The sequence below is a fragment of the Bombina bombina genome, chromosome 3 (genome assembly GCF_027579735.1).
Source record: "Bombina bombina isolate aBomBom1 chromosome 3, aBomBom1.pri, whole genome shotgun sequence".
In the NCBI taxonomy this organism is placed as follows: domain Eukaryota; kingdom Metazoa; phylum Chordata; class Amphibia; order Anura; family Bombinatoridae; genus Bombina; species Bombina bombina.
Genome location: NC_069501.1, coordinates 969,350,521 through 969,376,421, shown reverse-complemented (window position 1 = coordinate 969,376,421; position 25,901 = coordinate 969,350,521). Strand labels below are relative to the sequence as shown.

At 38.2% G+C, this 25,901-nt stretch overlaps 1 protein-coding gene across 4 annotated transcripts in view; it reads left to right on the top strand.

Moving 5' to 3' along the window:
• The window catches only part of LOC128654230 (formin-like protein 3), a 277,341-nt gene that overhangs the window by 195,756 nt on the left and 55,684 nt on the right, over positions 1-25,901 (top strand). For 3 of the 4 annotated variants that reach the window (XR_008401431.1, XM_053708041.1, XM_053708040.1), the window contains exons 5-22: positions 4,252-4,335; positions 4,715-4,867; positions 5,207-5,318; positions 5,732-5,808; positions 6,279-6,372; positions 13,793-13,867; positions 14,717-14,827; positions 14,922-15,071; positions 16,366-16,467; positions 16,919-17,186; positions 18,022-18,090; positions 18,181-18,305; positions 20,351-20,553; positions 22,675-22,909; positions 23,536-23,604; positions 23,707-23,787; positions 24,360-24,489; positions 25,655-25,812. Coding sequence is in view for 2 of the 4 variants with exons in the window: in XM_053708041.1 (XP_053564016.1) it covers positions 4,252-4,335; positions 4,715-4,867; positions 5,207-5,318; positions 5,732-5,808; positions 6,279-6,372; positions 13,793-13,867; positions 14,717-14,827; positions 14,922-15,071; positions 16,366-16,467; positions 16,919-17,186; positions 18,022-18,090; positions 18,181-18,305; positions 20,351-20,553; positions 22,675-22,909; positions 23,536-23,604; positions 23,707-23,787; positions 24,360-24,489; positions 25,655-25,812 (2,296 nt within the window). In the remaining 2 variants the exon portion in view is untranslated. The remainder of the gene's footprint in view (positions 1-4,251; positions 4,336-4,714; positions 4,868-5,206; positions 5,319-5,731; positions 5,809-6,278; positions 6,373-13,792; positions 13,868-14,716; positions 14,828-14,921; positions 15,072-16,365; positions 16,468-16,918; positions 17,187-18,021; positions 18,091-18,180; positions 18,306-20,350; positions 20,554-22,674; positions 22,910-23,535; positions 23,605-23,706; positions 23,788-24,359; positions 24,490-25,654; positions 25,813-25,901) is intronic. The other variant, XR_008401432.1, reaches the window with a different exon arrangement.

Genomic DNA, 25,901 nt, shown 5'->3' with positions numbered 1-25,901 from the left:
TCCATCTATAGCAGTAAAAGCACTAGAAAACAAAATATAATTGTGGGTTACAGAACTGACCATGCTAAGCACGTCATTCTGCCCGAATCCCAGATGGTTAGATATGACTTGTTGCAACGAACGATAAAATAAATGCTGCTTTCATGTAAGAGGGGGCTTCATGGGAATGTTGGATGGCGTATGGTAAAGTACAAAGCATGACTGCTACAGCAAGAGGTCTTGTAAAGCTAATGGGTGGGGGGTATTAAGCAGCTGACAGAACAAATGTATGATGTGGCTTAAAAGTACTACAGATCAGACTCTGGGTACCAACTGTATATAAACCATTTCCCCCAGTCTGTTTGCCTTTGTCACCTTGTTGATATTAAAACTGTAATTATTTTCAATAATTGTGATAAGTATTTTGAAAAAACTTCCAGATTTGCCCATTAAAATACAGTAGTTCAAGTGGATAGGTCTGGAGATGCCGACACAAAGCATGATACTGTGTAATGATTAAGCAGTTGGGAGCATGAAATAATTGGTCGTGTCTGTATATTTCTGTAAATTGTAGGTTTGTATGTAAAAGGTCAGTTACATGTCTGAAGTTCTAATCATTAGAATAAGACTTTTATTTCACTATTCTGGTGAGTTAACTGCCTCAGTACACAAAGGTGTATCATTAGGGGTTTAAATGACTCAGATATATGGATAGATTTCCCCAGTCCCCACTATCATAGCTCAAGGGAAATTTGCTTAACCTCACTTTGTTTTGAGCTACTGCAGGACATTGTCATGATGGGTCTGTCCCTAAAGGAGTTGCGTGTAAACCAAAACCAAGGGCAACCTTGCAACCTGTAAAATACCATTAATTACAGAGGAATTGCATGAGCAACAAATGCATACCCCCCCCCCCCCATGCAATAAACACTATTTCAAATGAGCAACAAATTTAAAATATTCCTTTGATTTCCCTATATTATGTGACAGCCATCAGACAATTACAGACTCTTTTTGGTGTATACTGTGAACTCTTGCGTTTGCTTAGAAGAGGCTAGTGCCTCAGAAAGTGTGCATATAAAAATATGTGCGCAGTTTGATTATGGAAGAAAACTGGGAACTTTTTTAAAATCTGAATCCCGAAAGTTTAAAGGGACAAGTAAGCCAAAAAATGTATTTTGTGATTCAGACAGTTTCACATTTACTTCTAATATCAAATTTGCTTTGTATTTATAGTATTCTTTGTTGAAGAGCATACCTTGGTAGATAGTGGGCACCTTTCTGGAGCTCTATATGGCAGGAAATTCTACTGCCATCTTTTTTTTTCTTTTCTTATTGTTATAACGTGTTACATTTCTGTAAAACAGTTCTTATATAGTGCTAAAGAAATGTCCTGGTCCTTAAATTGTATCCTCCATTTAATCATGAAAGAAAATTGTTGGGTTTCATGTCTCTCTTTTAATTCTGACTTTAGCGTCTCTTTAACTGTTGCTTAAAAGACTCAGTTCTCCTTTTATTGGAGAACTAAATTAAAAAAATATATATAAATCATGTGTTTATGATGGTGATTCTTTCTACGTGTTTACTGTGTTAGTAAGGCGACTTCTAACATTCCCACACCAAAAAGAAGCATTGGGAAATTTTATTGCACTATTTGTTTTTTTCTACTTTTTACGTTCACTCAGTTTACTTCTAAGCACCTTGAGATTTGTATTTAAAATGTTTAGCTATGCATAAAGAAACAACTTTATACATGTGTTATTTATTTTGCCCCCTTTTCATGTAATTTAGCTCTGAAAAGGCTCTCTGTTGACTTCTTAAGCTAACCCTGCTACATATATATCCTTAATTGGCTTTATCAGATAATAACTGCAAAACAATTTATTTTATACAAACTTTATGACAGTGGCTAGCCTTGTTGTCTGTTAACTAAACCCCAGATTGGCTCTTCAAAAAAAGTCAAATTTGGGTGAAGTTTGGTTATTGAAAAATAATTTAAATAAAAAGTAATTGCAGTGAAATGGAAATTGTTTAAAAAGTTAAGACTTAGCTGATATATTATTCTATAGCAAACAGGAATGTTCTGTAATTACAAGGTGTTTAGGGTCTCTTTTAAATCGTTTTATGAGTGAGGAACTACACAGTAGTGAGGGTGAAAAATAAAATGGTTTTATGTGGGTGTTATCACACAGACTCTTTACATGCAGAGGAACATGTTTATTATATATTTGTATACATGCAAACTGCAGTTTCTGGTTTATCTGATATCTGCTTATATTCAGCAGATAAATGTACTGCAAGTAATTTGTTTTTATCCTTGCTAAACAGAAGAGCTATGCACACATTATATAATACACCTTTTGCTTTACGTCTCATTTCTTCTCTGTCTGTTGTCATTTTGCATTTGATAACACTGAGCTTCATGCTCTTGCTAGAGGGGAAGCTGTCACCTTTATTTTATAGCTGATACGTTGCTTGCACAGTGCACTTCAGATTCTAGTGAGAGACTAACAGGTAACCTTAAAATGGCAATTGTGTCATATAAATGTTGTAGGCCACACTCTTCTTTTTAATGTTTGAAGGCAGGTGAAGGTCTATTAAATCACAAAACTGTGTGAGGCAAGTTTTCTATTTATCACAGTGCTATCGGGATATGTATACTCTGTGCATCTCAATTTATCACCGCACTATCAGGATATGCATACTCTGTGTATCACAGCGCTATCAGGATATGCATACTCTTTGTATAACAGCGCTATCAGGATATGCATACTCTGTGTATCACAGCGCTATCAGGATATGCATACTCTGTGTATCACAGCGCTATCAGGATATGCATACTCTGTGTATCACAGCGCTATCAGGATATGCATACTCTGTGTATCACCGCGCTATCAGGATATGCATACTCTGTGTATAACAGCGCTATCAGGATATGCATACTCTGTGTATCACAGCGCTTTCAGGATATGCATACTCTGTGTATAACAGCGCTATCAGGATATGCATACTCTGTGTATAACAGCGCTATCAGGATATGCATACTCTGTGTATCACAGCGCTATCAGGATATGCATACTCTGTGTATCACAGCGCTATCAGGATATGCATACTCTGTGTATCACCGCGCTATCAGGATATGCATACTCTGTGTATAACAGCGCTATCAGGATATGCATACTCTGTGTATCACAGCGCTATCAGGATATGCATACTCTGTGTATAACAGCGCTATCAGGATATGCATACTCTGTGTATAACAGCGCTATCAGGATATGCATACTCTGTGTATCACAGCGCTATCAGGATATGCATACTCTGTGTATCATCGCACTATCAGGATATGCATACTCTGTGTATCACCGCGCTATCAGGATATGCATACTCTGTGTATCACAGCGCTATCAGGATATGCATACTCTGTGTATCACAGCGCTATCAGGATATGCATACTCTGTGTATCACCGCGCTATCAGGATATGCATACTCTGTGTATCACAGCGCTATCAGGATATGCATACTCTGTGTATCACAGCGCTATCAGGATATGCATACTCTGTGTATAACAGCGCTATCAGGATATGCATACTCTGTGTATCACAGCGCTATCAGGATATGCATACTCTGTGTATCACAGCGCTATCAGGATATGCATACTCTGTGTATCACAGCGCTATCAGAATATGCATACTCTGTGTATCACAGCGCTATCAGAATATGCATACTCTGTGTATCACAGCGCTATCAGGATATGCATACTCTGTGTATCACAGCGCTATCAGGATATGCATACTCTGTGTATCACAGCGCTATCAGGATATGCATACTCTGTGTATCACAGCGCTATCAGGATATGCATACTCTGTGTATCACAGCGCTATCAGGATATGCATGCTCTGTGTATCACAGCGCTATCAGGATATACATGCTCTGTGTATCACAGCGCTATCAGTGCTGTATTAATGGACATACACAGAGTATGCATATCCTGATAGTGCAGTGATAAATATTAGGATATACATTCTCTGTGTATCTCCATTATCACAGCATTATCAGGATATGCATACTCTGTGTGTCTCCATTTATTACATCGCTATCAGGATATGCATACTTTGTGTATCAAAGCACTATCAGGATATGCATACTCTGTGTATGTCCATTTATCACAGCGCTATCGGGATATGCATTCTCTGTGTGTGTGTCCATTTATTATGTTATTGGGATATGTAATAACTGGTCACCTTTCAGCTTATCGCCTTTCTTTCCATACAGGTGGGTGCGTGAGTTTTTGAACAATGATAACAAAGGGCTGGACGTTTTGGTGGAGTATCTCTCCTTCGCCCAGTGCGCTGTTATGTAAGTTTCCATGTGCCTAAATAAAGGTAACACAACAAGGGTAGCTTTGTATACATTTTCTAGGTTTGATGACAAATGTTAAATAGTATTTTAGTTCTTTAATAGTTCAATATGCCAGCTTTCTGCAAAAAGGTTCCCTCGTTTCCCCTCCTGATGCAGAAAGAAGCAGCATGTGTCCCAAGTAACGTGTTTCCCATCTTGTGCTTATTGTCCTGTTCAGCTGCGTTGGCAGATTTTGTTTTCTGTGGTTCCCAAGCGCTCTAGCTGCCGTGCATTTCCATGCTGGATACTGTCTCTGCTGCTTTGTCAGTACCTTTGCTTTATTCCCTTCCCCCTCTCTCCTGGCCGCTGAAGCTTCTTGTGTATCCTTCTGATATAGGTTTGATTTTGAGGGCCTGGAAAACGGGGAGGATGGCTTGGTAGAAAAGTCCAAATCCTGGAGCAGATCCATCGAGGATCTGCAGCATCCCAACGCCCTGCCTGCCCCTTTCACCAACGGCCTTGCTCGCTCTGCCCGCCAGTCTGTGCTCCGGTATGTATATGTGTGCCAGCCTCCTTGTCCCCCCCCCCCCCACCTTATAGCCAGCCTGTGCTATGGTGCAATTTGTGACTACTTACTAGTACTAGTCTGTTAATAAAAAGAAAAAAAGAATTGGAGAAAGTAATAAAATAATTAAATTCAATAGCAGAAATTTGTGAGGCCACAAAAAGAAACAAATGTTGTGAATTTCTATTGGGGTAAATACAATCTATCTGCACTAAACACCATAGTACACAATATTTGTTTGCATTGCTAGTTCATTTTGTAGATTCTAAAGTAAGTTGTGTGTAAATAATAAAAAAATAACCACTGTGAAATGTCGTCAAATAGCAGCTACAATACATTACCTGGAAAAAAGGCATTGAAGAACTCTCGGCTGGTCAGCCAGAAGGACGATGTCCACGTGTGCATCATGTGCCTCAGGGCCATAATGAACTATCAGGTATGTTAATGAGATGGAAATGGTTGATTTGCTATAGCTCCAAGGCTGGCTGCTTGATCATTTATTGTCAGGGCAAAGAGAAATTAAACAGTGATAAAGTAAATAACTCAAACTATAAAAACAGAAAAGTGAGATAGTCGTATAAAAAGAAGTTATCTGAACCGTGCATTAATGTATCACAATTAGTATGTAGCTTATCCCAGGCAATCTAGCAGCCCAATATCTGGACAATGTTTATTCAACTTTTGCCATCTTGGTGTATTCACGTTATTTATAATAAGAGACTTTATAAGAGGCCTGTCTGTATAATAATTATGTCCTACTCGTGCCCAGTACAAGCTTGATGTTTCTATACTCTGCTCTGATCAGTTCATTCATGTTCTTATGTGTTCCTTTCTGCTTGTTATTGTTAGTATGGCTTCAACCTGGTCATGTCTCATCCTCATGCCGTGAACGAAATAGCATTGAGCTTGAATAACAAGAATCCAAGGTAAAGCTACGTCTGCCATTTGCATTACACTATTTACCTTTTTCTCAGTTATTTTGTTGAACAGTTGAGTTCTGTAAATGGAAATGCCTAATGTATTTGCTCCCATTAGTTTAGTCCTCAACAAATCCAGAGGCCTGGATTGTCTAAATTTTACCCCTGACCCCTAACTTTTTGGGTTATTCTTCATATATCTATATGCAAATACAACTGTCTGGGGTCTAAAAGTATGTCTGGCTCCTAAATTTTAAACAGATTTGTCGACCACTGCAAATAATTGTGCGGTGACATGAATATATCATCCACTTCTTCTATTAATCAGTTTACCCTTATCTCATAGATGTTTCGCATTATAAATGTTTTGCTACTAAATTATGAAAATAAAATGAAATCTCCATGAATCAAGGATACAACTTATGAATACAAATGACCGTCTCTTTTGCATGTACTAAATATATTTTTTTCTTTACTAGGACCAAAGCTTTGGTACTGGAGCTTCTGGCTGCCGTGTGCTTGGTCCGAGGAGGGCATGAAATCATTCTGTCTGCGTTTGATAACTTTAAAGAGGTGATGTAACAAGCATAGCGAGTGACCAATAGGAAAGAGACTCATTTCAGTTGATTGAATTTACTGTATCTTAAATGATTATAAACAACCTGTGATGATATTTGTTGGATTAGTCTATGTTGCATGTGTGATTAATCCAGCAGAACGTAGCAGCGACCATCTACCTTCTGCATTTATTTAGTTTATTTAGTATTTTTTATGTATCTGTATTAATTTTTTTGTCATAAAATGTCAGTGTGTAAACTACTGAATTTTGTTGCTTTAAAAACAAATAATAATATATTAGTAAACATAGACCTAAACAGTAACTTAAACCAGCAATGTGAATACAGGTCATTTCCTTCCTAAGATAGGGAGAGTCCACGGCTTCATTCCTTACTGTTGGGAAATACAACACCTGGCTACCAGGAGGAGGCAAAGACACCCCAGCCAAATGTTTAAATATCCCTCCCACTTCCTCATTACCCCAGTCATTCTTTGCCTTTCGTCACGATAGGAGGTGGCAGAAGATTTGGAGAGTCCTGAAAAAAGGGTATCTGCCCTTCGAGATAGGACTGGAGTTTTAAGTAGTCATGTCAACCTCTCAGTGAGAGTGTTGATGAAAGTTAGTCTGGAGATGCAGGGAAAGCAATCAGTGTTGACGAGTTTCACTGCCTGCTTTCTCTCACTCAAGTCCATCATGTCAGGAGCATTGCTATAAGACTGTGTTCTATTCCACAGCATGGATCCTGGAGGTAAGATTGTTTACATTTTTTACACATAAAACGTTATAACAGGGTCACAGTTTGGCTCCTTTATACCTTGATAGGATCCAGGATTAATATCCTCTGAGGGGGGGGGGGGGGGGTTATTGAACAGTTGGGGGTAATTAATCTGTGTATTAATTATTTACATGATGCTTTGTGTGATTTTATTTTCTGGGCTCATAGACTGTTTTTGGCTGCAACAAACATGTTTTACTTTCGTTTTTGAAAGTGATGCACGGCTCCTATTAACTTGCTGTACTTTTCATAGCATGTGGTCTATGTTCATTTCCTCTATTCCGGCTGAGACTTCAACCTGTGGAGAGAATTTCCTTTGTTAACTGTCTGGGTCTAGGAGGTGATGAGTGCCCCAGCCATTGGGAGTATATAAAAAAAAAGTTTGTGTCCTTCAGTGGGTATAACCTGAGCTATGAAGAACTCTGACATGTTAGAAGGTACTTCTTCTGTACTAATCATACCTGTTTATATTGTGAGGAGGCCCTGGTTTTCCCGCCCACTCAATTATGTTCCACATGCCTTTACACCGTTATAAAGTCTAAGAAGGGAGACAAGTTTGCTAAGGCTATTAGTCCCTCTGAGCCATCTACCTCTCAGGACTCGGCGTCCCATGAGATTTCTACCCTTGCTGCATTATCCACTCCACATGCAGTTCCCTGTAGCACATCTAATCCTCCATCCGGAGGGGGCATTCTTCCTGTGGACTTTGCTATGCAGTTACAAACGGCAGTGTCTGCAGCCCTCAGTGCATTACCTCGCTCAAACAAAGCAAGAGAAAGGTTAAACATAGCTCTCCTGACCCGGAGTCATCTAAATATTTATCAGACTTAGCTATTATGTCCCAGTTATCCGATGATGAGTAGTTTCAGAGGGTGAACTTTATGGGTCGGTGTCTTTAGCGTCTAAGCTTCCTGCTGCGGAGGAACCGTCCTTTAGATTTAAAATTGAGCACTTGCATTTTTTATTAAAGGAGGTTCTGTCTATGTTAGAGGTTCCAGAGGCCGTGCTGCCTGAAGAACTTATGATACCTAAGTTAGACCGAGTTTACGAAGACAAGAAAGTTCCTTTGACTTTTCCTGTGTCGGTTAAAATGGTGAACATTTTTAACAACGAATGGGAAATAATTGGATCTTCCTTTTCCCCCTCGTCTACTTTTAAAAAGTTGTTCCCGGTCCCGGACTCTCAACTGGATTTGTGTTGCTCCATTCCTAAGGTGGATTGTGCTATCTCTACGCTTGCTAAACATACTACTATACCTCTTGAGGATAGTTCTTCGTTCAGAGAGCTGATGGATAAGAAAATAGAAACCTTTCTGAGAAAGATGTTTCAACATACAGGATTTTTATTTCAACCGGAGGCTGCAGTTGCCGCGGTTTCCGGAGCAGCTACCTACTGGTGCGACTCTTTGTCGGAACTCATTGAGGTGGAGTCTCCCTCAAGGATATTTTTAGACAGAATTAAAGCTCTGAGAATTGCTTATTCTTGTATCTGTGATGCGAACATGCAAATTATTCGCCTAAATGCAAAGGCCTCTGGCTTTGCGGTCCTAGCCCGCCGGGCGCTCTAGTTGAATTCTTGGTCTGCGGATATGACTTCTAAGTCTGGACTTCTTTCTCTTCCCTTCAAGGGAAAGACTTTATTTGGTCCAAGCCTGGACTCCATTATTTCTTCGGTTACCGGAGGCAAGGGTGCTATCCTACCGCAAGATAAGAACAAGTCTAAGGGACGACAATCTTCTAATTTTCGTTCCTCTCGTTTTGACAAATCCCAACGACAACAATCCTCCAAGCCCAAATAAGTCCAAACAGAATAAGAAGCCCATCAAAAACAAATGGGCATGAAGGGGCGGCCCCCGATCCGGGATCGGATCGTGTAGGGGCAGACTGTCTCTTTTTTCAGACGCTTGGTTCAGTCACGTACAGGATCCGTGGGTCCTGGAGGTCGTACTCAGAGATACAAGATAGGCTTCAAATCTCATCCGCCCAGGGGCAGATTCCTACTCTCGAACCTGTCTACAGAAAAGAGGGATGCCTTTCTCGGGTGCGTTCTGCACCTATCCTCCTTAGGAGGAGTTGTCTGGGTGCCTATCGAAAAAAGAGGGTTGGGGTTTTATTCAAACTTTTTCGTGGTTCCAAAGAAGGAGGGAACTTTCTTCCCAATTCTGGACCTAAAGTGCTTAAACAAATTTCTCAGTGTCCCTTCCTTCAAGATAGATGATAAGGTCCGTCCTTCCTTTAGTTCAGGAAGGCCAGTTTATGACCACTATAGATCTGAAGGACACTTACCTTCATGTTCCAATCCACAGGGAACACTTTCAGTTCCTGAGGTTTGCATTCCTGGACCAGCACTTCCAGTTCATTGCCCTTCCGTTTGGCCTAGCTACTGCTCCAAGTATCCTTACAAAGGTTCTGGGGGCTCTTCTAGACATTGCCAGAACTCAGGGTATTACAGTAGCCCTATACTTGGACAATATTCTGGTGCAAGCATCATCTTGTCTTACGGAAGAATACTCGGAATCCCTTCAGTCTTCTTCGATCACATGGATAAAAGATAAACTTGGAAAAGAGTTCTCTTATCCCAAGTACCAGGGTGGAATTCCTGGGTGCTATAATAGACTCCATATCCATGAGGATATTTCTAACAGACCAGAGATGTTGCAAGCTAACTTCGGCATGTCTTTCCCTCCGGACCTCCTTGAGTCCCTCTGTGGCTCAGTGTATGGAGGTGATTGGTCTTATGGTGTCCTGCATGGGCATCATTCCTTTTGCCAGGTTCCTGTCTCAGATCTTTACAACTGTTCATTCTGAGACAGTGGAACAGCGATCATTCTGATCTGTCTCTACAGATTGTGTAAGACAGCCGGTCGAGAGAATCGCTCACTTGGTGGCTCTGTCCAGATCATTTGTCCCGAGGGACATGCTTCTTAAGACCATCCTGGGAGATTGTGACTACGGACACAAGCCTATCCAGATGGGGAGCTGTTTGGGGTGCCAGGAAGGCACAGGAGTTGTGGACTCAGGAGGAGTCCTCTCTCTCTCCATCAATTTTGGAACTACAGGGAAATCTTCAATGCCTTGAAGACTTGGCCACTTCTGGGTGCGTCCCAGTTTATCAGATTCCAATCAGACAATATATCCTCGGTCACTTACATCAACCATCAGGGGAGAACGAGAAGTTCCTTGAGGGTGAAGGAAGTATTTCAGATTCTGGAGTAGGTGGAGGCCCACAGCTGTTTGCAGTCAGCGATCCACAACTGAGAGGCAGATTTTCTCAGCAGGCAAGCCTTCCACCCAGGGGAATGGTCTCTCCATCCCAAGGTGTTTGCAGAGATATGCAGCAAGTGGGGGACACTGGAGATAGATCTCATGGCGTCCCATCTCAATACCAAGCTACCCTGGTACGGGTTGAGGGATCCCCAGGTGGATCTAATAGATGCACTAGCAGTGCCCTGGAGGTTCCAATTCATATATATTTTTCCTTCATTACTGCTTATTCCTCGAGTGGTGGCCCATATCAAGCAGGAGCGGGTATTGGTAATCCTGATTGCTCCATCGTGGCCGCGAAGGACATGGTTCGCGGATCTAGTGGGAATGTCCTCATCTCCTCTGTGGAAGTTAACTTGTCGCAGAGAGCTGATGTTACAAGGTCCATTTGTTCATCAAATTTAGATTCTCTGAGGCTGACTGCGTGGAGATTGAACACTTAGTCTTAGCAAAGACAGGATTCTACTCTTATTCATGCTCATAAACCAGTTACTCTGCGTATCTACCACAAATGGTGGAGGACCTACTTATTCTGGTGTGAAGAGCGTGTTTTTTCCTGGCACACAGTTAAGGTTGCCAGGATCTTATCTTTTCTCCAGGATGGACTGGAGAAGGGCCTTTCTGCTAGTTCCCTGAGAGGACAGATTTCGGTCCTGTTGGTTTTATTGCACAAGAGGCTGGCTGAGCTTCCAGACGTGCAGCAGTCCTTTAAGGCTCTGATTAGGATCAGACCTGTGTATAGATCTGGAGCTCCTCATTGGAGCCTAAATCTTGTTCTTCGTGTTTTGCAACAGGCTCCGTTTGAGCATATTCATACCATTGACATTAAATTGTTATCTTGGAAGGTTCTCTTTTTAATGGCTATTGCCTCTGCGTACAGAGTTTCTGAGATCTCTGCTTTGCGATGTAAGTTCCCTTATCTGATATTTCATGCAGATAATGCAGTTTTACATACTAAATTAGGTTTTCTGCCTAAGGTTGTGTCAGATCGCAACATCAATCAAGAGGTTGTGTCCTAATCCTTCTTCATCAAAGAAACGTTTACTTCACCATTTGTATGTGGTTCGAGCCTTGAAGTTCTTTCTTCAGGCTACTAAAGAGTTCAGAAAATCTTCCTCTTTGTTTGTTGTCTATTTGGGGAAGCGTAAGGGACAGATAGCTACTTCGACTTCCCTATCTTTTTGGTTAAGGAGTGTCATCTGCTTAATATACGAGACAGCGGGACATCGTCCTCCTGAGAGGATAACTGCTCATTCCACTAGATCAGTGGCTTCCTTTTGGGCCTTTAAGAACGAGACCTCTATGGATCAGATTTTTAAGGCGGCTACCTAGTCCTACTTTTTCTAAAAAGTAGGACTAGGTAGGACTGGGACTGGGAGAAGAGTTTTGCAGGCTGTGGTGCCCTCAGAATTGGGTCCGCCTCTTCCTTTTTTGTTCCCTCCCGTTATTCATTCAGTGTCCTCTGAAGCTGGGTATAGTTTTCCCAACAGTAAGGAATGAAGCCATGGACTCTCCCTATCCGGAAGGAAAGGAATTTATCTGGTAAGCATAAATTGTTTTCTTTCATGTAATTGGCAAGAGTCCATGAGCTAGTGACGTATAGGATATACAATCCTACCAGGAGGGGCAAAGTTTCCCAAACCTCAAAATGCCTATAAATGCACCCCTCACCACACCCACAATTCAGTTTTACAAACTTTGCCTCCTATGGAGGTGAAGTAAGTTTGTGCATTTAGCATTTTATCTGTAACTATTATACTGTACATGTATAACTGAAAATACACACTAGAAATTATTTTGTTTCCTCCATTTTTGGTTAATCTGATGTGTTAATTGTGTTCATGGATTACATGTCTGCTGACTTAAAGGGATAGGAAACCCAAAAATGTTCTTTTGTGATTCAGACAGCGCATACTATTTTAAAAAAAGTTTCTACGTTACTTCTATTATCGAATTTGCTTCATTCCCATGATATTCTGTGTTGAGATACCAAGGTAGACATCTGCAGTGGCAGTAAATAGTGCTGCCATCTAGTGCTCTTGGAAATATATAAAAATTTTGCAAAAATGTTGCCTTATAGTGCTCCAGAAATGAGACAGCTCCAAAGAATTACGTCCCTGCTTTTCAACAAGATACCAAGAGAACAAAGAAAAAATTGATAATTGAAGTAAATTAGAAAGTTGTTTAATATCACATGCTCTATATGAATCATGAAAGAAAAAAATTGGGTTTCATATCACTTTAAGCTGAAAAAAAATAATACACATTTTCTCTTTTCAAATCTATTGATTTTAATAAAAGTTATATTTTATGATACAGCTTTATAAGAGTCTCAGGCTGAGAGGGATGTTATGCATATTCTTTTTATTTAGTTTTAGTGATTATTTATACGTTGTCCGTATTTAAAATTTATTGAGGAGGTTTGCCATAAGGTACTTTTTACATTGGCTACAACTTTACACTTGAGTGAAGGGATGTAATATATATTTTTTTTATTTATTGCAATGAAAAGAGGGAATTTCAGAAACATAGCAAACTACTTAAATGGCCATGATACCCAAATGTTGAAACACTTGAAAGTGATGGAGCATAGCTGTAAAAAGCTGACTAGAAAATATCACCTGAACATCTCTATGTAAAAAAGAAAGATATTTTACCTCAACAATTCCTCAGTAGCCACATCCCATTGTAAAGGACTTCTAAGCAGCAAATCAGTATGTCTGTCCTGGGACAGCTAAGGGAGTGAGCTTTTATGCACATTCATCTTATTTCCCTATTCATTTTAAGGAAGTTTACTATGAAATCTCATGAGAGTTAAGTGAAATCTCATGAGATCACAGTAAAAGAGTTCATGACCTCAGCACTGTTGATGCTGATTGGCTCCTGTTCATTTCTTTATTTGTTTTTAAAAAAAAATGTTTTACCTGCAGCTGGGCAGCAGCTGAGTATAACTTTTTACACAGAACTTACTCTGGTGAGCTGAGAAAATTGTGAGGTAAAATATCTTCTTTTTTTTACATAGAGATGCTCAGGTAATATTTTCCTGTTGGCTTTTTACAGTTATACTGCATCAGTTTCAAGTGATTTAGCATATGAGTATTATGTCCCTTTAAAAGAAGATATAAATATTTTTGAATCAATAAAGTTAACCTGTTCAAATAGAATCTGCTTCTATGCAGAATATATTTTGAATGTACCTTTAAGTAGAATGCCGCCTTCTACCCAGTGCTGCTTATGGTATAAGATTGCTTAGTAAAAAAATCCAATGATTCTTCTTAAGCACAATATCCATTATATTCACTAGTTGTTTGTGGCAGATGCCTAGTAAATGAGATTTTGTTTTCATTAGAATATGAATGTTGCTGTGAGCTGCTTTCATGTGTGTTTGTATTTCAGGTGTGCAAGGAGAAGCATCGCTTTGAGAAGCTCATGGAGTATTTTAGGAATGAAGACAGCAACATTGACTTCATGGTAAGTTAAAGGGACATGAAACCCACATTTTTTTCTTTCATGATTTAGAAAGAGAATGCAATTTTAAACATCTTTCTAATTTACTTCTATTATCTAATTTGTTTTATTCTCTTGATATTCTTTGCTGAAAAGCATATCTAGATATGCTCAGTAGCTGCTGATTGGTTGCTGCACATAGAAGCTTCATGTGATTGGCTCACCCATGTGCATTGCTTTTTCTTCAAATAAGGATATCTAAAAAATGAAGGAAAATAAATAATAGAAGTAAATTGTAATGTTGTTTAAATTTGTATGTTCTATCTGAATCATGAAAGAAAGTCTTTGGGTTTAGTGGCCCTTTAAAGCACTTTGACCATGCTTGGTTCTTTTGTTTTCAGGACTACAGTCTATTTAACGAGGAAGGATTTAAAGGGACAGTAAATTCAACATGAAATATTAATTTATTGGATAGAGTATGACATTTTAAATGACTTATTAATTTACTTCTATTACTAATTTTGCTTAGTTTTCTCAGTATCCTTTGTTATAGAGTAAGCCTGGGTGAGCTTAGGAGCATTCACATGTCTTTAGCAATCTGGCAGCAGTGTTTGCAACAATGTTTATAGCAATGTTATACATAGTTGCAAACACTATATAAAATACTAAAGACAAGTGCACATTCATAATCTCCTTTCAGCCTACCTAGGATTTCGCTTTAGCAAAAGATACCAAGGGAACAATGCAAGTTTGATAATAGAAATACATTTTAAAGTTGTTTAAAATTGGATGCTCTATCTGAATCACAAATATTTAATTTTGACTTTGCCCTTTTAATTTAGAGGAATTTTAATAAACTATTGCTCTTCCTAGGTTGCCTGCATGCAGTTCATTAACATAGTTGTCCACTCGGTGGAGGACATGAACTTCCGCGTTCATCTGCAGTTTGAGTTTACCAAGCTAGGTCTTGAGGACTTCCTGGAGGTAATTCTGAAGTTCTCTCTCTATAAATATGGCACATCCATGCCCTTCTTTAGAACATACGTAGGAATGAAGGTACTGATTTTATTTTTCACAGAAGTCTAAGCATACAGAGAGTGAGAAGCTGCTGGTGCAGATCCAAGCTTATCTGGATAATGTGTTTGATGTTGGGGGTTTGTTGGAGGATGCTGAGACCAAGAATGCTGCACTTGAGAAAGTGGAGGAGCTGGAGGAACATTTATCACATGTGAGGATCTTTCTTTATTCTGTTCTTTGTAACAAGAACCAAAGTTACATTCTCTCTTAACCTATTAGATGCCAGAAATGGCACCCTCTATATGAAACACATGCATGATTCACATAGAGAATACAATTTTAAGCAACTTTGTATTTTACGCCATTATCAATTTTTCTTCTTTCTCTTGGTATCTTTATTTGAAAAAAAAGCAGGAATATAAGCTTAGGAGCCGGAACAATTTTTGGTTCAGCACCCTGGGAAGCGCTCGCTGATTGGTGGCTACGTTTAGCTACCAATCAGCAAGCGCTACCCAGGTGCTGAACCAAAAATGGTCCGGCACTAAAACTTACATTCCTGCTTTTCAAATAAAGATTCCAAGAGAACACAGAAAAAATAGTAGGAGTACATTAGAAAGTTGCTTAAATTTGCATGCTCTATGTGAATAATGAAAGAAAAAAAATTGGGTTTTGTATCCCTTTAAAGTTTAATCTTCTGTTGTCCACTCTACCCTTAAGATCTATTGCTTGTTTGGTTATAGTAGCAAATAAGTGAAAACTAAACTAAAATTAGATATTAGATCTAAATGTTACATTGCTATATTCTGATGTTAAAGTGATAGTAAACTTTACATTTTTTAAATCGGGTCCGCTATCTAAGCAATATTTTAGATGGACTTTTAATTGATCACTTCTAATGAAGATGCGCTGTAACTTGCTTTTTAATATAGCCTTGCCAATCTAATGCCCCACGCTCCGGCCGTCCACTTCAAAACTCATATATTTTTGTGAGCCAACGGTTTGATTTGTTCTCCAGTCGGTGCTCTAGCCACAAATAAAAAGTGCCGTATGGCTAGAGTTAATTACGCTTGAATCCCCTCTTTTTGCGCTTTTGTCTTTTTTGGTTCCGTATGGCTAGAGTGCCGATTGTTGAACAGTTCAAACTGTTGGCTCATAAATAATATAAGTTTTGAAGTGTGCATCTTTATTAGAAGTGATCAGATAAATTCCCTGTAAAATATTGCTTAGATTCTGGACCTGATTTTAAAATATGTAAAATGTACCATGACTTTAAGATCAGTACTATCAAGCAGTGCATACCTGTTATGCTGATAATACATGTCAGAATTCCCCCCTCTGGAATGTTTGGTAGTTTTTCTATGCTGTTTGTATAGGGATTTTCTATTAAGTCAAATGAGGGCCTTTAGTGCTTTCAGTTTTGATTTTGATTACATGCTGTGTAATATGATAGTTTTATATGTGTATTAGAAGCATCAGTCTTTCAGTTTAATGTCTTCTTTCATTAGATGACTGAAAAGCTACTGGACTTGGAGAATGAAAATATGATGCGGGTGGCAGATCTTGAGAAAACGCTACTACATAGAGAGAAGGAACTGGAAGCCATAAAGGTGAGAATGGCTCAGATCATAGGGCAATACAGGCATTCATGAAGACAGTTGTGGTGCTAAATGGATTTATTTGTTCTGAGAATGCCCTGATACATATTACTCCTGTATTAATTACTTGCTTGTCTTGTAAAGTGGGAGGGGCTGTAAAGTGGAGAGACAAAGTTCTTGTGTCTTATTGTGTGTCTGCTTTATGTGTGGTGGTTAGGTGAAGAATGGTTTTGTATGTTTTTATGGCTCTCATAAACTAATAATTTTGTCTTTGTTTTACTAATTCTGTAGACACATGATGGAGTATATATGGATTATGTTTAAGCCTTTATTTGTATTTATGGTATACCAATTGTATACTATCCTTATTTTGCATGGGTGATACATAAGTGCTTTAGTAGGATAATGAAGCCACAGTTTAGGTTGGAGGTTTATGTCTTACCTGATGTATTTAATTCCTCAGGAAACTTATGAGAACACAAATCATCAGGTGCACACTTTAAGGAAAATAATAAAGGAGAAGGAAGAAGCATTCCAGCATCTCCGTCAATTAGAGCAGGCCGGTGCTCTCAAGCTGCATAAACAAGGCCCTGTAGGAACAAGTCTCCCACCTCTTATATTACCTAGTGGAGACATTTCCCTGGTTCCAGAGATTCCACAAGTACCTGTTCCTGTTCCACCTCCACCACCTCCACCGCCACCTCCTCCACCACCACCACCTCCTGCGCCAAGTAAGAGCCTCACCATTGGTTAGACTGTGTGGGATACTCCCCCCAAACACGCGCGTGCAATTGTATATAATAGATGGATTTCGCAGCTTACTGTAGAAAACATTTATCAAATGATTCCAAAAGACCAGTTTTTCACAGTAAGAGGCGCTGAATACAAGAAATCCATAGTATTAACAAATGGATAAGGAAAAAAGATCATGCTGACAGCACGGTTTTCATTTAACAATATCAGGTTTGGAATACTATTCTATTTTGTTTTAATTTAAATAAAGTCAGCCAATTGCCATCATCTAAGGAGTCTAACCTTTTGTCAAAAAATAATTATAAATATATATATATATTATTTCTTTTAATAAGAAACCTGCCCCCTCATTTCTTAAAATGAGAACATTATTTTATATATACTAACTGCACAAGTGTGTGTGTGTGTATGTATATCTATATATATATATATATATATATATATATATATATATATATATATATATATATATATATATATATATATATATATATATATATGAAGCCTGCAAAATTCTTCTTTAGTATGGTATGTTATGAGGTCCAGACATACCACATACCTAGCCCCACAACCCAAGGGGTTGACCAGCGTGAGGACAGGAAGATGGTGATTATATTTTCCTCTCTATATCATTGTAAGCTGATATCTAATTACTTTATATGTCTTCACATACAAGCAAAGAAATTTAATTCCTGCTACATTTTCTCCTTTACTGATGTGTTAATTTATGCTCTAAAGAGCAGAGAATCAGTTTTCATGTTTTAACCACACACCTGTTTGAAAGTAGATACTAATGTGTTTTCTCCTAATTAGGTAAGTGCCCTCCACCACCACCACTGCCATCTTCTTCGCCGTCTGTTATTCTTACTACAGGCTTATCAGGTAAGATGGAGTATATTCATGTAAGATTTTCACCATAAAGATTAAACTGACATGTGCAATTCATGTAATTATATTGTTATCCCGTTTCAGCAATTCGAATTAAAAAGCCAATTAAAACCAAATTCCGCTTGCCAGTGTTTAATTGGACAGCACTGAAACCCAATCAAATCAGTGGTACTGTGTTTAGCGACCTTGATGACGAGAGAATATTGCAGGTAAGATGGATTGTAGAATGCAGATATATTGATTGAAAATATTAGATGAGAACTGTATAAGCATATCATTCAGAAGCATATTTTATATATATATATATATATATATATATATATATATATATATATATATATATATATATATATATATATATATATATATATATATACACAAAAGTTCAAAGGTATATGCGCTCTCACCACCGTCCTGCAGCTGCCAGGGTGCTCTTGAGGAGTATGCAGCAAAGAACAAAATGAAGCACTCATTGGACTTTTGACATCAAAGTGATAAATTTATTTAGTGACGTTTCGGGACCTCTAACGTCCTTTCTTCTGACAATCAAAGTGTGCAATTGACCAAACTTATAAAGGCCCTCAGGCTCTTCCCCCAATCAAGTCTCCAATCACAGGGGATTGTGTGCAAACAGTAAGGGGCTAAACCATTATGGTAGCCCAAAACAGCGATAAAATACTGACACAAACCTGTGTAAAAATAACATACAGCTCTCAATGAATAAGTGTATAAATGGCCTCCTGTGCTGTGATCAATGTGAACAGTGTAAATTCAAAGTGATAAATATATATAGTGGTCCCACAGAAGTTCCTACGTCCCACGCCTATACATATCCCAGGTTCGTCTGTCAATGGAACAGTCCACATCCTAGGCCGTTCTATTGGATAACATACAACAACGCCCACCTCATTTGTGTGTAGGTGTCGGGCGTTGTCAGGACAACAAGCTCAAACATATCCGGAGAACACTCCTCTTCATGTTCACTATCCCCTGCAACTCGCCGAATAAACACAGACCCAATCAGACTGGTCACAATCAGGGCCAACAATAGTGGGCACTCCATCTCCAAAGTAAATCATCGAAAATACTAATTATTAGCAGTCACGATCTGCCCAGGGACCAAATCCCCCTTACCGGAGGCAGAGTAATGCACATGTTCACCGGTACTGCTCACAACAATGCAAAACCCTCCCCCTATAACCTGATAGGCGCCACAAGGACGCACCTCCTGTCCCATACGTCAGGAAAATAAACAAACTAACTCACCCTGAAAGTGGCCATCGATCATTGATGTTACTATTACAGCTGTCAAACCCAGAACCCTGGCATCTATGGGGATCGCGGGTGAACAGCACACACACCCAAGTACTGCACAACCGAAGTCAAAGCCCCAAACTGATGCATCGGCCAGCTGCACTCTGAGGGACCGCGAATAGTGCACAAACACACACCATCGCGCAAAGCATCCACCATATCTACTACTCATAGGAGCCCTGCTAACCCCATCATAGCACCACGCATAGCAGCCATGCCCCCATTAGAATGTCATGTACCCCCACAGCAGCACCACAGGATCATTTGGCTCAAAACCACATCTGTGCGTCAACCTCCTCCCACACAACCTCATAGGGACAGCGGTGACACCCCCCTTGTCCTATAGGATGGGATCGTCAGCATGCTGTTTTGGGCTACCATAATGGTTTAGCCCCTTACTGTTCGCACACAATCTCCTGTGATTGGAGACTTGATTGGGGGAGGGGCCTGAAGGCCTTTATAAGTTTGTTCAATTGCACACTTTGATTGTCAGAAGAAGGGACGTTAGAGGTCCCGAAACGTCACTAAATAAATTTATCACTTTGATGTCAAAAGTCCAGCGAGTGCTTCATTTTGTTCTTTGCTATATATATATATATATATATATATATCCAAATACCAGATCTTGCCCTCAATTTAGGAGCTCAATTAGAAATTAACTTCACAAAGTTAAATACAACAACAAACATTGTGATAAAGTTCAGTTGGACAGGCCACAATTTATTTAATACTCCTTTTTATATTTAGTTTTGGTGTTAACTTAATCTATCGTTTATACATTGTAATAAATTATATAAATAAAGTTGAGTGAAAGAGGAGAGAGTGTATGGGAGATTTTCATCATATATGTATCAAACACTATTAACTACTTATTAGTATTTCTGTATAAAGGTATATACGGTTGTTCAGTCATTTAGGGGTTTTCTTTAACTCCACACAGGATCTGGATATGGATAAGTTTGAGGAATTGTTTAAGACCAAAGCACAAGGAGCAGCTATGGACCTGGCATGTCCCAAGAGTAAAACATCCCAGAAATCTGTAAGCAAAGTGACGCTATTGGAGGCAAACAGAGCCAAGAACCTCGCTATAACACTAAGGAAAGCTGGAAGGACCTCTGAGGAAATTTGCAAAGCTATCCAAACGTAGGCTTTTTCCCTTCCATATTAGACCCTATTTTGTTTAAAAAATGTCTTCAAGGGGAAAAAATATATATATATATATTCATTAAAATTATGGTGGCGATAAAAGCATGAGATTAAAATCCTCCATATCGCAAAAGTAAATCAATAGAAATTATTGCACAGGCAATTAGCACATCTAGGCAAGTATCCTTGCTTGCCTTTACCCAGTAAAACTCCATATACATTGTTACCAATGCACAAGAGGATTCTGGGTAAGATATGCAACCTCTCTGCAGCAAATACAAAAAATGTGTATGTATATATGTATATATGTGTGTATATATATATATATATATATATATATATATATATATATATATATATATATATATATACACACACACACATTTACACTAGTCAGTGCTATAAAAATAAATGTAGAATTATATCTATCACTATAGCTTTAGTCGGGGGTTAAAAGCTACTAGCCCAGAGGGAAAATGTTAGGAAAAAGTCACATTTCTTATTTGGGACAACTAAACAAAACATACATAGAGCAAACCTGATTGTCGTGGAGTGGTGGCAAGTTACAGGATAGCACAGGTGACACTAGACCAGCTGTTAACTGAAATCTGATCTGATCATTTGATAGTCTCTAAGGATTATGGTTGGCTAGTTAGTTGCCTGTTGGTTCCATCAGTCTGTCAGACATAGACTTTCCAAAGTTAGCTCCTCAATGAGTTGTAAGATGTGACTGTGCACTGGTTAGTTGTTGTGTGTATTTGCTTTGAAGTAGTGACCAGGACAATGACCATTGCTTATCAGAAGAAAAACATGTATTATGGAACTATATAGAAGGATTATTTCACAGACATTTTATAAGAATAATAAATAGTATATGAAGTGAACAGACCTTTCATTTCATGCATAACACATACTGGTGTTTTTTTTCTAATACAAAACTGCAATATACTTGTCATATGCGTTGTAAAAATAATGCTTGACACATTTTGTTGTAAAAATGACTAATATGCTCAAATTGTCAACATGAGGTGTCCTGATTGGTTTAAACCACTGCTGAGGTTATGGCTATTTACAAATGTACAGAAGCATTTTCATCTCATAAATGTACCCAAAAATGTTGTCCCCTTTAATTTGTTCCCAATGATCTATTTTACCTACTGGAGTGTATTCAATTGTTTACAAATAGTCCCTTCACTTTTATTTTCACATTTGAAACAACTGATTTTGCCTATTGTATTGGCGTGTTATATAATTAAAAATGATTCCTTCTTTCAGGACAAATAACCTTTGGATTATAATTTTATCTTAAAAAGAAACTATCTTAAGATAGATTTTTCCTCCAAAAAGCATTTAATTTGAAACAATCCTATTTAAATTAAAAATGATCTGATTTAAATGAAAAAAATAATTCTGCTTTAAAGGGATAGTAAACACCAAAAATGTTATTGTTTAAAAAGATAGATAATCCCTTTATTTGCTATTCCCCAGTTTTGCATAACCAACACTGTTATAGAAATTAACTTTTTTTACCTCTGAAGTAACCTTGTATCTAAGCTTCTACAGACTGCCTCTTTATCTCAGATCTTTTGACAGACTTACATTTAAGACAATTAGTGCTTACTCTTAAATAACTCCACGTGCGTGAGTATAATGTTATTTTTATGAAACACATAAACTAACGCCCTCTAGCTGTGAAAAACTGTCAAATGCATTCAGATAAGAGGCGGCCTTCAAGGGCTTAGAAATTAGCATATGAGCCTACCTAGATTTAGCTTTAAACTAAGAATACCAAGAGAACAATGATACAAGTAAATTAGAAAGTTGTGTAAAATTACATTCCCTATCTGAATCATAAAAGTTTAGTTTGAACTCTACTATCCCTTTTTAAATAAAACATATATATATATATATATATTTATTTTTTTAAATAAATGATTTTTATCCAACGCACACTGTTAGGCTTTCTGCTCATCTTCTTAATACTTCTGCCTCTTACCTGCAAAATTACATTTAGAGAGAAGTTTAAAAAAAATCTCATAGCAAAGGGACGAAAATAAATAAATTTTATCCAAATACATTGTACCGCAATATAAACTACATACTCTGCACTTCATTCAGGTTTGATTTGCGGACGCTGCCTGTAGACTTTGTGGAATGCCTGGTGCGTTTCCTGCCAACAGACGCAGAAGTGAAGATGTTCCGGCAGTACGAGAGGGAGCGCAAACCGCTAGATGACCTGACAGATGAGGACCGATTCATGATGCACTTTAGTAAAGTAGAGCGTCTCTCTCAGAGGATGTCTATAATGACCTTCCTGGGAAACTTCAACGAGAATCTACAGTTGCTGACACCGGTATGCCAGAAATGATATTAATGCTCCCAGTCACAACTTTCAAATGATCATTTTAAAAATGTATTTTTTTTTTTGTATTGCTTTCTATAATTTTTTTATTTCTATATTTATATATTTATTAAAGGACATTCTAATGCAGAAACTTATATTTTAGAGCATTTTGTTATCATTATTATTCCTTCTTCAGTGTTTAACCTGTATAAAGGGATTTAAGACATAACTTATGTTCTGCCGTTATTGTATGCATGTTTTGTATTACTGTCATGTTTCACTTCCATAAAGCAAGTAAACTCACAGATAAAGTCCCGCTTGGAAACCAAAACCTTTTGCACAACACAGCTGCTGATTGGCAGCTACATGTGTATGCCGCATCTAATTGGCTAAACAGCCATATCCTGCTAAGTTGCTGCTCTGTGCTGCAGCTACCAAACAAGACTTGGTGTGTTTATCTGCTTTGTGGGAGTTGAACACTAATGACTTGCAGAGCAATGAATGTCCCCTACCAAACAGAACTCGTCTTGCCAGAATACGAAGAGAATTAAAATGAGAATTTTTTTTTATTTTATTATTTTAAAATAAAAATCAGCTACTATAGCCTCACTTATATTCTCTTTGATTTTGTTTAGCAACTCAATGCAGTAATTGCAGCTTCTGCGTCTGTTAAATCATCTCCAAAGTTGAAGCAAATGCTGGAGGTAAGAGATGTCAATCTCATAGACTTGAGTCTAGTGTTTAAGACAATATACACAGTGACACTGTTGAGCATAGTTTTGGCTTTCTCTTTATCCCCCTCACAGATTATTTTAGCACTTGGAAACTACATGAACAGCAGCAAAAGAGGATCAGTCTATGGCTTCAAACTCCAAAGCTTAGATCTGGTAAGATTTATATTTCTAGGTGAGACTTGTTTCTATCTTTTTAGCCAATGAGGAACTGCATACTTGCATATCCACCATTCACCAGTTATGTCCAGCTTAGAAACCTTAGCAATAAATAAACAAATGGTGTTTACAAATGCACCCATTATTAATAGAATAGAATTAGTAATAGAATAACAGTCTCATTCAAATCCACATTCAAGGAACTACAGATTTATCTTAGTTTAGGTATAAGTGCAATTGTATTCACTTTCTGACAGTGACCATTTTAAAAGAATGAACCGATTGTTTTATGCTGGTTAGAATTATGTAGGGTGGTGTCAGAGGGAGGTCATGTGACAGGCATACAGTACAATACAAAAAATCTATTCAAATCTTTTCTCTCTCCTATTCTACTACTAAACCATCAAGTATATTCTATAATACTGTATATACTGGTGTTGTAAGGGCTTACACAACTTCTTTTATCTGATTGGCAAACTAGTGTATGTGTGAGATTTATTTAATGTTTTTAATTTTCCTACTTTGCTCAGGAGCTTCTATTTAATAAGCTATCTTACGTTTCTCTTCAGCTCCAGGACACTAAGTCAACAGACCGCAAAATGACACTTTTAAATTATATTGCAATGATTGCTAAGGAGAAATATCCCGAAGTAGCCAACTTCTGGACCGAGCTTCACTTTGTGGAAAAGGCAGCTGCAGGTGAGACCACCAGACTAGATTTTATCTCACATTGTTTCATTTACTGGAAAACGCACAAGAAATTATCACACAAAGGTAGCAAAATATAGTGACGGAGGAATTTAACCCTTTGAGTGCTAAGGTGATTGAAGGTTTTTTTTTAATTTTATTTTTTGGAAAAAACATTTTCTTAACTTTTATATATTTTTTTTTCAGATCCCCAATACTTATACAGTTGGAAAGGTTACCTTTCCAATGGTGGGTCTTGGGGGTCTGTTGCTGCTTAGATGCCTGAGATACAGGCGTCTAAGCAGCATGCCCCCTTTCCCTATACTTTGTATTGTCAATTATTAATAAAGTTGCGCAGTGACGTCATCATGTCATTGCGTGTGATGTCACCATGCAAAACGTGAAGCCCCAGCGATGCCTGTCACTATGCAGGCCTGATCACTGGGATAGGAGCCCCCCAGATCTCCCTCAATGTGGGAGAGTGCTAGCGATGGCTCTGAGCTGTCGTTGGCACCAGAGTGGGAAACTCTGCAACGGCTCAGAGCCGTCGTTAGCACTCAAGGGGTTAAAACTTTAAGAGACATGAAACCCAAAAATTGTTATTTCATGGTTCAGATAGAGCATATCATTTTAAACAACTTTTCAATTGACTTATATTATCAAATTTGCTTCATTCTTTTGGTATCCTTTGTTAAAAGAGCAGCAATGCACTACTGGGAGCTAGCTGAACACATCAGGTGAGACAATTTAAACAGGGATACATGTGCTGTCACCAATCAGAATCTTGCTCCCAGTAGTACATTGCTTCTCTTGAGCCTACCAGGGTATGCTTTTTAACAAAGTATTCCAAGAGAAAAGTAATTTAGATAAAAGAAGTAAATTGGAAGGGTTGTTATACAATGGATTGTGAAAGTAAAATTTTGGGTCTCGTGTCCCTTTAAAATGTCTAACTCCAGAGTGGTTAGACAGTTCTAATACTACTCAGCGCATTTAGAAAATAATATAAACACATACTTTTATTGTTTGGTCTGTAAATCAATTACATTTTGTGTTGATTATAATGACAATATGGATGTGAAGGAAGTATCACACTATTTGTGTTGTATAAATGACACATTTTCTCCATAGAGGTCCTCGTATTCTGCAGTAAAGTGACGTATATTTTCTGTGGTTCTAGTGTCGCTAGAAAACGTTCTGTTGGATGTAAAGGAGCTGGGGAAGGGTATGGATCTGATTCGCAAGGAGAGCAGTCATCACGATAGCATCCTAAAGCATTTTGTGAGCACAAACGAAGGAAAACTCGACAAGTTACAGAAGGATGCCAGAACTGCAGAGGTAGTTTTTTTTTTTTAGCCTAGAGACATGGGCAATAATCGCAAAAATTGTAGCCATGGTACTGTAATTAATGTAGTATATTTATTTTA